Raw genomic sequence first — 14,345 nt, forward strand, 5'->3', positions numbered from 1 at the left:
TGCGTAGCTACGTTCTGTGCTGTTTTCCGAAGATATTTTCTTCTTCTTTGTTTACGATACCCAAGGAATTGGGAAGGTATCTTCCCTTGTCGACCTTCTTTCCATTGTAACGTTCGTGTTCCTGGATGGAACCAGCTTTTCAGAATTAGTTTTATTCTTTTGCTGGATTAACGTTTTACACTTATCTCCTACTGCTCTCGTAAACATTCATACCGTGTAATTGTTTAACTGTCACATGTCCGGGTCGTAGTTCGTAACCTTAAATTTAATCTTTTTTAATTACTCACCATCCCTATCAATGTTTCCCAGGGTCACAGTTTCCGTCCAATTAATAGGTTATGCTTTCGCAAGCTCATGTTATCTCGTCTTTGGATTCAGAAGTTGTGCACATTTCTACAAAGGACGATTTCTAGTCGCATTTTGTTTATTTGACATGTACACAATATTCTACTTTTCTTTTAGGGCTACCCTTGTCCTGCCCCTGCTACTAGTCCACTCATACAATAAGGAAATCTCAGGTACGAATAATGCATATTGCTACTGATCGGAGCATAATTTGAAATTTTGTTCTCAAGATATGGCCACGTTTATCCCATTGTAAGAAACTTTGGTGACTATTGTCTCCTGAACGACGCACTTTTTGATGCATACTTTCCTGAAACCAAGTTGGTCATGGAAGATACTCCTTACTGAACCATATAATATTTACAATGTATTTGTAATGTAATACAACCTCACTCTACTGTCTTCACGAATCACCTTATCGACGTCGCACACATTCCTGTCGGTGACGGGTGTTGCTAGTCTGTCACTTATATCATAATTTGTTAGTCCTCCTTCCAGGGTGCGAATTCCTGGGGGACGGGAGAATATCCCACCCATCAAAGTTTTTATCCTTGAATTTCCCCCTCACCAAAATCTGTAGGTGGGACACCAATATTAGACTAGAGAGGGAGATGGAAATCAAATGCCTACGAATATCCACCAAGGCTAAAGAAGACGGTCATGATGAGATGGATGATAATAGTGGGTTAAGAGAATGAAACGAAACGGGAGGACCTCGAGAAAACCTACATACACAGTGTTTGTATACCACAAGTAGAATTTGGGGAGAGCTGGATCCAGCCAGGGACCCCACTCACCTGAAGTGAGCGCTCTACCACTGACGCAACGCGGCTTTTCGTTGTGCTTTCAAGTATTTGCATTGAAATCATATCTGTTATATATAATAACATATTCTTGCTAATATTACAGATACATAGGTGATCGGATATCTGAGCGACCAAACTGAAACACTAAAAACTTAGCGAAGAAACGGGAATTTCATAAATAATAATAATAATAATAATAATAATAATAATAATAATAATAATAATAATAATAATAATAATAATAATAATAATAATAATAATAATAATAATAATAATAATAAACTATTCTCTGACTCTACAGCTCATGGAGATCTATGGCTGTCCAGGTGAAGCGCTTCAGCTTCGTAGATCTAATGCTTGATTAGAACATCGGTTCTCAGGCGCTATTATTTCTTATTTCTGGATCTCATTCCGCTATTTTCGTGAATGCAGTATTCAATATGATGGTAACGCAACAGGACTATGATCCCACGGGAGTCTAATCCTGGACCATACACACCGAAGTGAATATTAAATGCAGTATATAAGTGTACCAATTTAGGTTAAATTAATAAACAACATTATTTGAGTTTTTTAAATTACAATGACCACTAGTTTGGACGTTTATTATTATTAGTATTATTACTACTACTGCTACTACTACAGTAATAATAATAATAATAATAATAATAATAATAATAATAATAATAATAATAATAATAATAATAATAATAATAATCCAGGAGTATTTCAACTTTTAGGAGCTGCCACTTCATGTGAGAAGCACAGTCAGGCATTAATGTGGATCGCTGAACTTCTTCCCCCCAGCATTTTCGAACGATTTTGCACCCTGCCTCCTCCCACTCCCGAATGTATTGGACCACATATATACTTCTTTCTCCAATAAACACTGTCTCGACAGACCCCCACCAATTATCGATGAATGTCAGATGGTTTCTGTTCCTTGGCTGGTAACAAACGAGTAAACAAGCGCACCTCTTCCTTGGAGTACGTTCAAGTCGATGCGTCCTCTTTAAATTGCTCTAGGTACCAGCTGGGTTGACGAAGAGAGTTGTAATTACCGTCAGACTTCCCTCATCTTGGTATCTGCAACTACCTTATTTTTGACACTCCTTTCTATCTATCTATCTATCTATCTATCTATCTATCTATCTATCTATCTATCTATCTATCTATCTATCTATCTATCTATCTATCTATCTATCTACAGGGTGTTTCAAAACAACACCGACAACGTTTGAGAGGTGATTCCTGACACCAATATAAAACGAAAAGTATAGACAAACCTGGATGTACAAATGCTTCCTTTCGGAGTTATAGGCTGCCGAAAACAAGAAAATATGAACTTTAAAGGTCCATAGCTCCAAAACTATGGGACCTACCGTAGTCGGATCAAGACTTCACTTAGGAACTAATACGTGCGCTATCCAAAAATCCATGTTTCAGAATCCTAAGGTACTCATGCGGCAATTTTTATAGAGGCAGCTTTGCTACGGGTATATAATTTGCAGTACTCATCAACTACCTCTATAAAAAATTGTTCAGGAAGTACCGCAGGTAACTTTTCGCCTTATTTCGGTGACTAGAATCACCTCCCAAATGTTGTCGGTGTTGGTTTGAAACACTATAAACATTCGAGTGGCTCGGGGAAGACAATGGTAAACGATAATTCAGGTGACATTTTGTTAAGTGGAAAGGATGGGGATTGGACAATACAATAGTATGTAGTTAGTTTAATTTCAGAAATTTAGTTGCAGATGGCAGGTTAAGCTTTTTTGGTATGTGACATGACATTGCATTGCATGGGAATGTCGAACTTTCTTTACTTAATTCGAAGGTTAGAAAATGTGACATACTATTGTCTTCTCCCGAGCCACTTAAAGACCGAAACTCATTGCATCTTAATGCAAACAGTTCTTAAATTGTCTTGTGATGTTGGTCAATATAAGAAAGTATGAGGTCCCACCGAGAATCGAACCCAGGTTCCAGGAATCAAAGATACTCGCATCTTATATAAATACTATATTTTGAGAGAATTTTATATAAATGCATTTTTTACACTTGCCAATTGTAAAAGGAAGTAATGTCATGGCAACAATGTTTTGAGGTCAGGATTCTGGGAGATGATGTGAATACAGGTTATTTCATAACAATTAAATGAAATGAGCAAATTTACCGAGATTACAAAAGTCACTTCTGATATGAATGAGAAGCAGTAACACAAAAGCACTAGAATCATACCCTGCCTCGGACATCGTTTAAATTAGCTTCTCACCTTCAAACAAAACAGGGTTCACACAACATAGCTAAAGCGTTAGACAGAGGGAGAAAAAAGATAGAGAGAGAGAGAGAGATGGTGTCCAGAGCTTCCTTTCTCTTCTTTGATAAATGGGGCCACTTGATTTCGGGAATGGAATTCCGGCTGCAACAAAATTGGTTTTCAGGAACGGAATGCCAACGGAACGGTGTCCTGAAGCTACGGTCTGTCTTCGACTTAGATTGCTAATGTAACGCATTCATACTAGTTCGCCAACGTGAATGAAACTATAAATTCGGGAATCTATGCCTAAGGCTGCTGATCTCAGCCGGAATAGTTTGAGATAGGTTTTGGCCTCTGAGACACTTCCCTTTGGCTTCCTTCCCGCGCTTAAAAATGGAAAGAAGATATTACTCTCTTGGTTGCCAATTTTTTGTCGTCATCCCTCCTGTTGCACACACTCAGCGTAGATGATTCTGTCCATATTTTTTTTATTCTTTAGTGCATTCAAATAACTCCCCATGTTTAAGATTTAAAATTGCTTTCAGAGACAAGAAAAGTGAGAAGATGAACAATTTTCATCTCTATTGTAAGATCTTTAAGTTCTAAGATGGTATCTTTTTAAGATCATCAATGAAAAAAAGTATTTAAGCAATTATTTAGACTTTGGAACATAGTGAACGGTAGCGTTGTAGAAATTTACGTTATGTTATAAAGCTTCAATTTGTAAAATAAATATTATATATATATATATATATATATATATATATATATATATATATATATATATATATATATATATATATATATTACATACACTATCTCCAAAAGCTAAAGTAATATATTTGGCTCAATATTCTTTGAAAAGAAACAATACATTAGAAAATGTTCATTCTGCAGCTAGATGTCTCTGAAATGAATGAGTTGAAAAGTTTCGTTTCATTCGATGGAAAGAAAACATCTTCCATGTCCTTGAGCATTGTACTAACTAGAAGTTATAACACACGATATTTGAAATTACTATAATTTCTGCCTAAAATTCAAAGTACCTTTACGTTTTATCTCTAATAGTTGGGCACCAACTGGGCGATGTATGATGGACGAACAAGCTTTTGCCAGGAAAAAATCAATGATAAACTATGAGAGAGGACGATTCCAATTAATGGAGTAAATAAGTTTAGGCATTGTACAGTGGGCCACAGAAATTCTTGAAGTGCAAAATCCGTGAGTTAGGCAACCCAACTTACGCCCGCTCCAAGATTAATTACGTCTCGTTGAGCAACTAGAACAGCAGCATGAAGTTGCCCCCACCTGTTAAAAGAACAAATCGTAAAGAGTGTTTTTGTGCAGGAGTGAGGCAAAACGCTGGCTGACGAAATGACAAAAAGGAGTCTTTGCATACTTGTACTCACAGTACAAAGCATACTACAAGAAAAAATATACGGACACCAGAGGCGCCGATGAGAAGATGACAGACGGGGAACTTAAATAATCTTATAATTAACTCAAATGAGGGATTATAAACAAGTTAACTTACTTCAAATGACTATACATATATGTGTATCAAATAATATACGGATAGATTATGCGGTATATGTATTAGGTTATTTTTTTTAAAGTAAACACAAACCCTTGCGCTGAGTTTTAAAACTATTAACAATAGTCCTACCTGCAAATCAATTAAAGTATGGTTTGATCATTCAGGGGAAGAACCCAGCCCCTAATGAAAATTTTGGGGTCTAACAGAGTCTGAGCTCTTAGGTTCCGGCACCAATGATTGATACGTAATGTTACTTCGAAAGAGTAACTTGTCTGATTTCATTATTCGTAAAATGACTTTTGGAAATGCTAAATATTGTTATGCAGTAATTTATTTGTAAATATTAAAAATGCAAAATTCGATAACACTGAAACGAGTTGGAGAACTTATTCGTACTAAGCGTATTTCCCTTTAGGTTGCAAATATAACTGAGGATTCGTGATTTGCTTAATATTTGTTCAAAATTATACATTGAGACACAAGGAGAAAAGAGGAGAATATATTGTCAATAAACAACAATTTGAAAATGCACGAAATTAACGGTTAATATCAAATATAGAAGCATTAACAGAATTAAATCTGTAACTCGTTTATCCATTCATTTTCTACCTTTATTTTCAGAATTACATAATCACTGAATTTCTCCATTGGAGATTATCTTTCATTTGGCAGCATCCAACTGGAGCTCAGCCTTGTAAATGAAAGACTTTAAAGAGTGTAAACGGCGAAGGCGAGAATCGAACACGGATTGCCGAATGAAGAAACTTCAACACTAATTAATCATCTAAAGTGCTACTTCTTCCGGCTCTACTAAATAAAGGGCCTTTTCTGTTCACTCAAAACAGTAGCTTGTTAATAGTCAGATTGATTGGCAAAACACATTAATATGTAACTGAGGAGTCGGTGGGCATTGTATCACTGTATTCGCTAAATTATCAAGATTACAGATTTTTTAAAAACAAAATACAAAACTCCTCTATTTTGAATCAAATGCGGCGCGTGTATTATACTCGTAAACAAACTAAAGAGGAATCAATTGCTGCATAGTAATCGTGGTTCAGTGGTCAAGGTGATCGACCAGTTATCTGAAGGTAGTCGAATAGAATCGGGTCCGCGACCGAACAGGACTTTCTTTTACTTTAGAATTTTTGGTGGCGCTTGATCGGCGATGACACACCTTTTATTATCTTTAGATATTTGAATACTCGGAAGTTTCAATACTTGAACTATCAAATCTTCAGGAATATTAACAAACTATTAATAATTATTATCATCTCATAGAAGATTAAAAATTAGTAGCTTATTATCGCCCAGAGCATAACATTATAACCAGAAATGTAACATTTGGCAAGAATATTTCGGATTTGCTTACGAGAAGAGGAATTTATCATCTCGTTTCTGAAGCAAAACAAACAAAATTGAGACGAGAGTTAACATTTTACATTCAAGACGGGACAAGGCTAACTCAAATTATCTTCTCGCTTTGAAGGTGGAAAACGAGACTAAACGTAATGTATCGTAAACATTTCTCGTTTTATCTCAATTCTCGAAATAGTGTATGTCCTTTCTTTAGTTAACAATTGCTTTGTAGACTGAATCATATACGCTAATTTCTTACTTTGTATTTCGGAGCTGATTGAAATTATTATTGTCTGTGTAGGTATTTTTGTAGCATAGCTTTTATAGTTATTTCTGCATATTCTAAAAGTTGGTTTATTATATGCCTTACTGTTCAGTGATATTCAGTTATTTTTATTGCAGTTATTTTCCTCAAAACGTACAGTAGAATACTTTCTACAAGAAACTTCAGTGGAACACTCGTTTAAAATTTTGGTGGTAGTAGAGGTGTGTCCTGGAGGCCTAGACACCGTCCCGAAATTCCGACTTATATGTAAGTTTTGCCCAATTTTAGAGCAACTTTAAAAATTTTAATACCATTATTATTATTATTATTATTATTATTATTATTATTATTATTATTATTATTATTATTATTATTATTATTATTATTATTATTACTGACAATTTAAGACCTCAATATTACGTCCTATTGCAATGTAAATAAGAATATTCAAGTTGATGTGCATAGAAAAAGAAAGGATAAGAGATTCTATCGAGGGATTACTCTCCGAAAGGAAACGAGAGGGGGGGAAATAAGGTGCCTCCTCCTGGATAATATTAAAATCGAAACTTCAGATGTCTAAACAGAAACTAAGTAGGATTTGTCTTCATCATGATACAAAGTAACACGCTTTCTTTGGATAAAATACTTTATATTACGTATGCATTATATTAATATTTTAAGAAAATATACATACCAATTTAAAAAGAATAGTTCCTATTTACAAATTTTGGTTGAATGGATACGTGGAACGTGTTGGAAATGACGAACGAAAATATTACTATTTCTAGAAGCAGGAGTAGTAGTGGAAAGCTTCCGGAATAATGGCTCGGAAAAAATATCATTTCAGACACATTTATGATTCATACTAGGCCCTAAGCATGATCCTTAGGGGTCATATTCATGAATTGTTTGCTAAACACGTTATGTTTTCACACAGTAGGAATCAAGGTTGTAGACAGACATGTGACGTCATTTTGCTAGTATTTCCTCTGTTAAGTGAGCCGTCTCCACTCTAACTTGTAGGACCGAAAGAAATTGAGTATTTTTCATTTTACTATACATGAGAAGTATGAATATTGTAGTTGATAAAACAACTGACCGCAGAGAGATTCGAACGTTGGACCCCTGATTTACGAAACGATTGCTCACGCCACTACGCTAAGACTGCTCTGTTAACTGAGAGTCAAAAAACACTAGTGTATGTTGCAATTGCACACGTTTACGATAAAGATGCAACACATTGATTTCGGTCATGATAAAATACTATAGTCGACAGATTTCAAATTTAAATTAAAAAACAAAATAGACACATAGTGCCTCAGACCACTTTCTTTTCTGATTCACCGAAAGCATCTCCGTAACTTGTCTTTATTATACTTAGTAATGCTTGTTTTACAGTTATTTCCAGTAGCCTTGAACTACAGGGACACAAACCCAGATACATCGAGGACATACAATTTCAAAGGATCTCGCACCGGCAATTGAACTCGGGACCGCAAGCACTGAGCTATCTGAGGCAGTGATGTCGTGAGTCAATGAAAATTTGATCTACCACCCACCATGACCCACCATTAACCCTTCACCAACCGCGACCCTCTCTGACCCACAACTCACTCTGACCCACTGGGACCCACCACCCATCATGCCACACTCGGACACACCACCCACCATGGCCCACTGTGACTCACCAGCCACTGACCCTCTCCGACCCACCACCTACCAAAACACTTCGTTATCAACTGTGACACATGATCCACAGCCTCCTTTCTGACTAAAGGGTTTATACTTGTAATAAAACCAGGTTGTGAAATTCTAACTAATCGGAGTTTGTATTTTTACGGTCACTCGCTCAAGCATCCGTCTGTTACAATAAATGCGGATCTGACCTTTACGATATAAAATGGTAAAGTGTTTGTCATTGGTCAAATTTCGATGAATTTCAATTAAATTATCATAGTATAATATTACTTGTTGAACTATCGATACCTTTTAGTGGAAAACGCACGATATTTGAAAGTCCCAAATCAAGGTAAGTAGACCAACGTATAATCCAAACTTAAAATTTCTGTGTAATTAAGCGTACATTACAAATTTTATGTCTGTTTCTCAGAACTTTATTGCTTGATTCTCTTGTGTTCTAAGCGCTTTTCTCAAAACTTTATTGCTTGACTCCCTTGTGTCCTAAATGCTCCATATAATAAGTATAAGCTTCACCAATTATTATAATAGAAATCACATGGTTTCTGTTGCTCAATTTGTTTGTAAATTTGTTTCTCAAATAATATCGATAGGGTTCGATTATTTTTGCGAACCAACCGACTACCAATTTTGTATACATAGAAAGTGCCGCTCCCCCTTATAAAGAAGAATTTTAAAAAGTGCTACGAGACGTTCTGTTCATTTTCAATAAAGAGTTAATATACTGAATTTCAGCTCCGTAAGTTTAACGGCTTGTGAGATACTCAATTTTTTTTCGCAAAAATTCGGATCCAAAGTACCCCCTTAAGATATTATAATAATAAAAGTGATATGATAACATCCCATTTTGGATTAGAGCCTAACTATATACCAAAAGCCATTTCATTTGACTTTGCAATTTGGCCGTGCTGATCAGGCACACAAAGTTACATCCATTTTATATAATAATTTATATATTATGGTGATTCAAAAATGTATTGTTTCCAGTAGTTATCTCTTCTAAAATCTCACATTCTGTAAGTCTTGAAAGCCAAGTAGTAGTATAAGTCCTATTGTTATTATTGTAATTAGAAATATCAATATCCAAAAATGCCTGAAGTTCTTTTTTCACTCAGAGATACTCATCTCAGGTAAGTAAACAGAAACAAATGGAAAAGGAAGGGTAATGGAGGCCTTGAAAGTAAAACGTGTACAAATTCACCAGTGTTCAAAAGCATATTTTTAACGAACGCTCGACCCCAGCAATAGGAGGTAAATACGCGAGCTCTGACTAGTTGAAGTTATCCGTTTCTCGCCACGTACCGTAAATATAGCAGAAATAAACCACCTACGACTGTCGCTCTTCGTGGCCGAGCAGGCTAGCACAACTAGTCAGTAATTATAGTCTTTTGGCGTGGGTTCAAATCCGGCTCAGAGATTCTTTTTAAATTCTTATATTTCATTTATTAAGAGCCTGCCTTACTGAAAATAACACAAAATTTACCATTTTTCTTTTGCTTGTTTATTCATAAGTGAAAGGAGATAATGACATGCAACTTACCACAATCATAGATAATGTTGTTCTACAAAAGAAAATATGAACCTGAAGAATTATCAGTGTTGCCATCCATAGAAATTACAGTTTTGCCAGAATAACAATTTCCCTAAAATCTAAGTTAAGGCAGCGACTAGAGGAACGATCTCATCTGCACTTGGTTACGTATTGTGTTGTTTTGGTTTGCTGTGAACTACTTTTTAAATAGCATTATTATTTAATTTTAATAACTGCATGTTAAAACTATTTTGTTTATTACAAACTAAATACAACTATTATTTAAAAAGTAGTTCACAGGAAACCAAAACAACATGATACATAATCAAATGCAGCTGAGTTCGTTTCTCTAATCGCTGCCTTAACTTAGATTTTAGGGAAATTGTTATTCTGGCAACACTGTAATTTCTATGGATGGCAACACTGAAAATTCTTCAGGTTCATATTTTCTGTTGTAGTAGAACATTATCTATGATTGTGGTAAGTTTCATTTTATTATGTTATTTCACTTATGAAAAACAAGCAAAAGAAAAATGGTAAATTTTGTGTTAATTTTAGAAAGGCAGGCTCTTAAGTTTCCATAACACCTTTTCGTTCAAATAAGATAAACAATACTCAAGAAAGTGATTTACTTACGTTACAGGTGCAGTTTTGCTACAAAAATCCATAGTATAAGTAGCAGTAGTAGTAACAACGGGTCAGTAGTACCACAGGGCTCGTTTTGTTCCAGCTTGACTGCCATGATATTAATTTAACCTCAGCTGCTTCTTCAATTTTCTTCTTTAATTTCAACAAAGTGACATTTCTTCCTATTACTATAATACATACACCAGAAGGTTTGGACGATCGCAAACTGCAACCAATCAGAAACATGTATTTAGTTCATATGACTAGTGTCGAGAGTGAAAAAATATACTGTTAGGAAGATACCGTCTACAATCCAGTAAGTATAGTTGGTTGGTTGATGAAAGTGGGTCGGTGGGTCGCAGTGGGTTATGGTGGGTCACAGTGGGTCATGGTTGGTGGTGGGTCCGAGTGGGTCATGGTGGGTTGTGGGCCAGAGTGGCTCACGGTTGGTGGAGGGTCACTGCAGGTAATGGTTGGTCATGGTGTGTAGTGGGTCAAGTCTTCATTGACCAACGCCATCACTGCCTCAGATAGTTTAATGCTCGCGATCCCGTGTTCAATTCTCAGTGGGAGATCCTTAGAAAGTGTATATGTCCTCGATGTATCTGTCTTCGTGTCCCTTCCGTGCAAGGTTATTGGAAATAACTGTAAAACGAAATCTTTGAATTCTTTGAGTTTACGTCCCACGGTTATGCCGGTTAGGCTAAAGGAGAGGTGATTATGAGGAATGAATGAAATGGTGGAATGAAGAAGTGGGACGAAACGGGAGAACCACTAGAGAACACACGAGCACGGCGTTTGTCCACCACAATGTCCACACGGCGCGAGCTGGTATCGAACCAGGGACCCCAAGCACCGAAGGTGAACGCTCTATCACTGAACCACCGCGCCCCACCTGTAAAACGACTATTACTAAGTATAATAAAGGCAAGTTACGGAGATACTTTCCGTGAATCAGAAAAGAAGTCTGAATCAGAACATGTCTTTCCTGTTTTTTAATTTTAATTTGAAGTCTTTCGACTACAGTATATTATCATGACCGAAATCAGTGTGTTTCTTCTTAGCGCAGTCTTAGCTTAGGGGCATGAGCATTCGTTTCGTAATTCAGGGGCCCAACGTTCGAATCTCGCTGCGGTCAGTTGTTTTTATCAACTACAATATTCATACTTCCGATGTATAATAAAATGAAAAATACTGAATTTCTTTCAGTCTTACAAGTTAGAGTGGGGACGGTTTTCTTCACAGGAGAAATACTAGCAAAATAACGTCACATGTCTGTCTACAACCTTGATTCCTACTGTGTGAAAACCTAACGTGTTTAGCAAACAATTCATGAATACGGCCCCTAAGGTTCGTGCTTAGGGCTTAGTATGAGTCATAAATGTGTCTAAAACGATATTTTTTCCGAGCCGTTATTCCGAAAATCTTCCACTGTTACTCCTGCTGCTAGAAATAGTAATATTTTCGTTCGTCATTTCCAACACGTTCCATATATCCATTCAACCAAAATTTGTAAAGAGGAATTATTCTTTTTTATATTGGTATGTATATATTTTTTTAAAATCTCAATATAACACATACATAATCCAAAGTCTTTTATCCAAAGAAATCGTGTTACTATGTATCATGATGAAGACAAATCCTACTTAGTTTGTGTTTAGACATCTGAAGTTTCGATTTTAATATTATCCAGGAGTTGACACCTTCTTTCTCCCCTCTCGTTTCCTTTCGGAAACTAATCCCTCGAAAGTATCTCTTATCCCTTCTTTTTCTTTTCCTATCAACTTCAGAATGCTAATTTACATTGCAATTGGACGTAATATTGAGGTCTTAAATTGTCAGTAATAATAATAATGATATTATTATTATTATTATTATTAATAATAATAATAATAATAATAATAATAATAATAATAATAATAATAATAATAATAATAATAATAATAATAATAATAATTCTCATATGAATTCGTGGAAATATTGGAAATCATACGCATTTATCTATACGACATCCTAGTCAGTTTTGATGTGGTATCTCTGTTTACCAGAGTTCCAGTACAAGACACGTTACATTTACTCAACGAGCACTTCCGACTGGAGATTGTTGATTTATTCAAGATAACATTAACTTCCACATATTTCCTCTTCTCGACGGACAGTACTATGAGCCAACGGACGGCGTTGCCATGGAGGCCACCTCTCTCAACAGCAGTGGAAAATTTTTTCATGAAAAACTTGGAGCAGAAAGCACTTGAATCAGCACCATTAAAGTCATTGTGTTTCTATGGATATGTTGATGATACATTTGTCATCTGGCCCCATGGAAGAAATGCACTGCAGTCGTTCCTTGAATTTCTCAACACTCAACACAGCAACATCAAGTGTGCCATGGAAATAGAAACAGAAGGCTGCATACCATTTCTAGACATCCTCATTCGTCGCAAACCTGATGGAAGTCTGGACAACAGTGTATTCAGAAAACCTACCCACACTGACGTTTATCTTAATGAAAACAGCTTTCACCATAAATCACAGCGCAATACTGTCATCAGCACGCTTGCGTTTAGAGCAAATGCCATCTCGGACCAAGAAAGCTTCTCCTATGAACTTGCACATCTCAACAAGACCTTACTGCTGAATAGATACAATGAAGATGGTATTCGATTGGTCCTAAAAAGGACCTTTTCCGGTAAAAAAGACCACCACAGAATCTGAAGATCCATTCAACATCACAGTCTGCTGTACACTCCGAAACTATCTGAAAAATATGCAAAAATAATGAGAAGACACATCAAAACTATACACAGATCGACATCAAATATCAGAAACCTACTCCGTCCAGTTAAAGACGATTTGGGTCTTAAAACAGCAGGAGTATACTACATTTCACGTGAATGCGGGAAGACTTACATAGTACAAACAGGACGAATAATAGAGCATCGATGCAAGGAGCATGAGAGATACATCAAGCTGTTTTATCCGGAGAGATCATCTCTGGCGGAACACAGTATAACGGAAGGACATAGAATTTTAATTTCAGATACTAAAATTATTTAAAAGAGCTCAAACCACTGGGATAGGATAATTAAAGGATCCCTTACCAAACTACAAGAACCCATCACTATCAACAGGGATATAGGATTTCAACTTAGGCAGACATGGATACCATTCGTAAAGAAAGCATGTATGAATACGACCAATCAGCGTCAAGCTATAGACCATTTAATCATAGATACGGATTCTTAAACTCCCCTCTTACCTCTCCTATATATAGTATACACGAGTTGGTCTCAATATAACTGCCCTGAAGACAAGAACGCTGCCAGTTCTTGAAACGTTGACTCTATCGTCGGACTTCACCTGACTGATATCCTGAGAACATATCTACAATATTAGCCGCCAGGAAAGCTTCAATTCTTATTTCTAATATAATACTGTTCAGCCATTGGAGGCAACAGTAATAAACATATTGTGATAAAAAACAAATACAATTTTCAAAATCATGTACATAAATTCCCGAAATGTTCTCATTTTTGGGAATATTCCGGGAAAACATGTTCCAAGGAATTTGCCCATCAGTAGTTACAACAACTTGATATTTCAACGATTCTGCAGATATCATAAACAGTGGTAGATTTTTGACACTTATTAAAATCATATAACTGCGAGAAATTGTTGTAATTACAACTACCAGAAATTATTTGTTCAGTGTTATAGAAACAGAGAAAAGCAACAATGATAAAAAAGTCATTTTAATCCTCCATCTCACGCGTACTTAATTGTAACATCAAGCCACGCGCGCGGAATCTCACTCCGCAACATGTATTTATCTTCTTTTTAATGTGTATTTTGTTTTGAAGCGATTTTAAATTGTTGAATATTTTCTTTTAAATATCTTTGACAATTGCCAACGTATA

The 14,345-nt window shown here is 36.0% G+C and overlaps 1 protein-coding gene across 1 annotated transcript; it reads left to right on the forward strand.

Annotated features, from left to right (window-relative positions):
* Positions 1 to 12,591: 12,591 nt before the first annotated feature.
* On the forward strand, positions 12,592 to 13,143 carry LOC145687229 (uncharacterized). The gene has a single exon (XM_081760700.1). The coding sequence runs from the start codon at positions 12,592 to 12,594 to the stop codon at positions 13,141 to 13,143; it is 552 nt and encodes a 183-aa protein (XP_081616826.1).
* The last annotated feature ends 1,202 nt before the right edge of the window (positions 13,144 to 14,345 follow it).

This window comes from Thermobia domestica, chromosome 6 (assembly GCF_964235325.1).
Source record: "Thermobia domestica chromosome 6, izTheDome1.hap1.1, whole genome shotgun sequence".
Classification (NCBI taxonomy): domain Eukaryota; kingdom Metazoa; phylum Arthropoda; class Insecta; order Zygentoma; family Lepismatidae; genus Thermobia; species Thermobia domestica.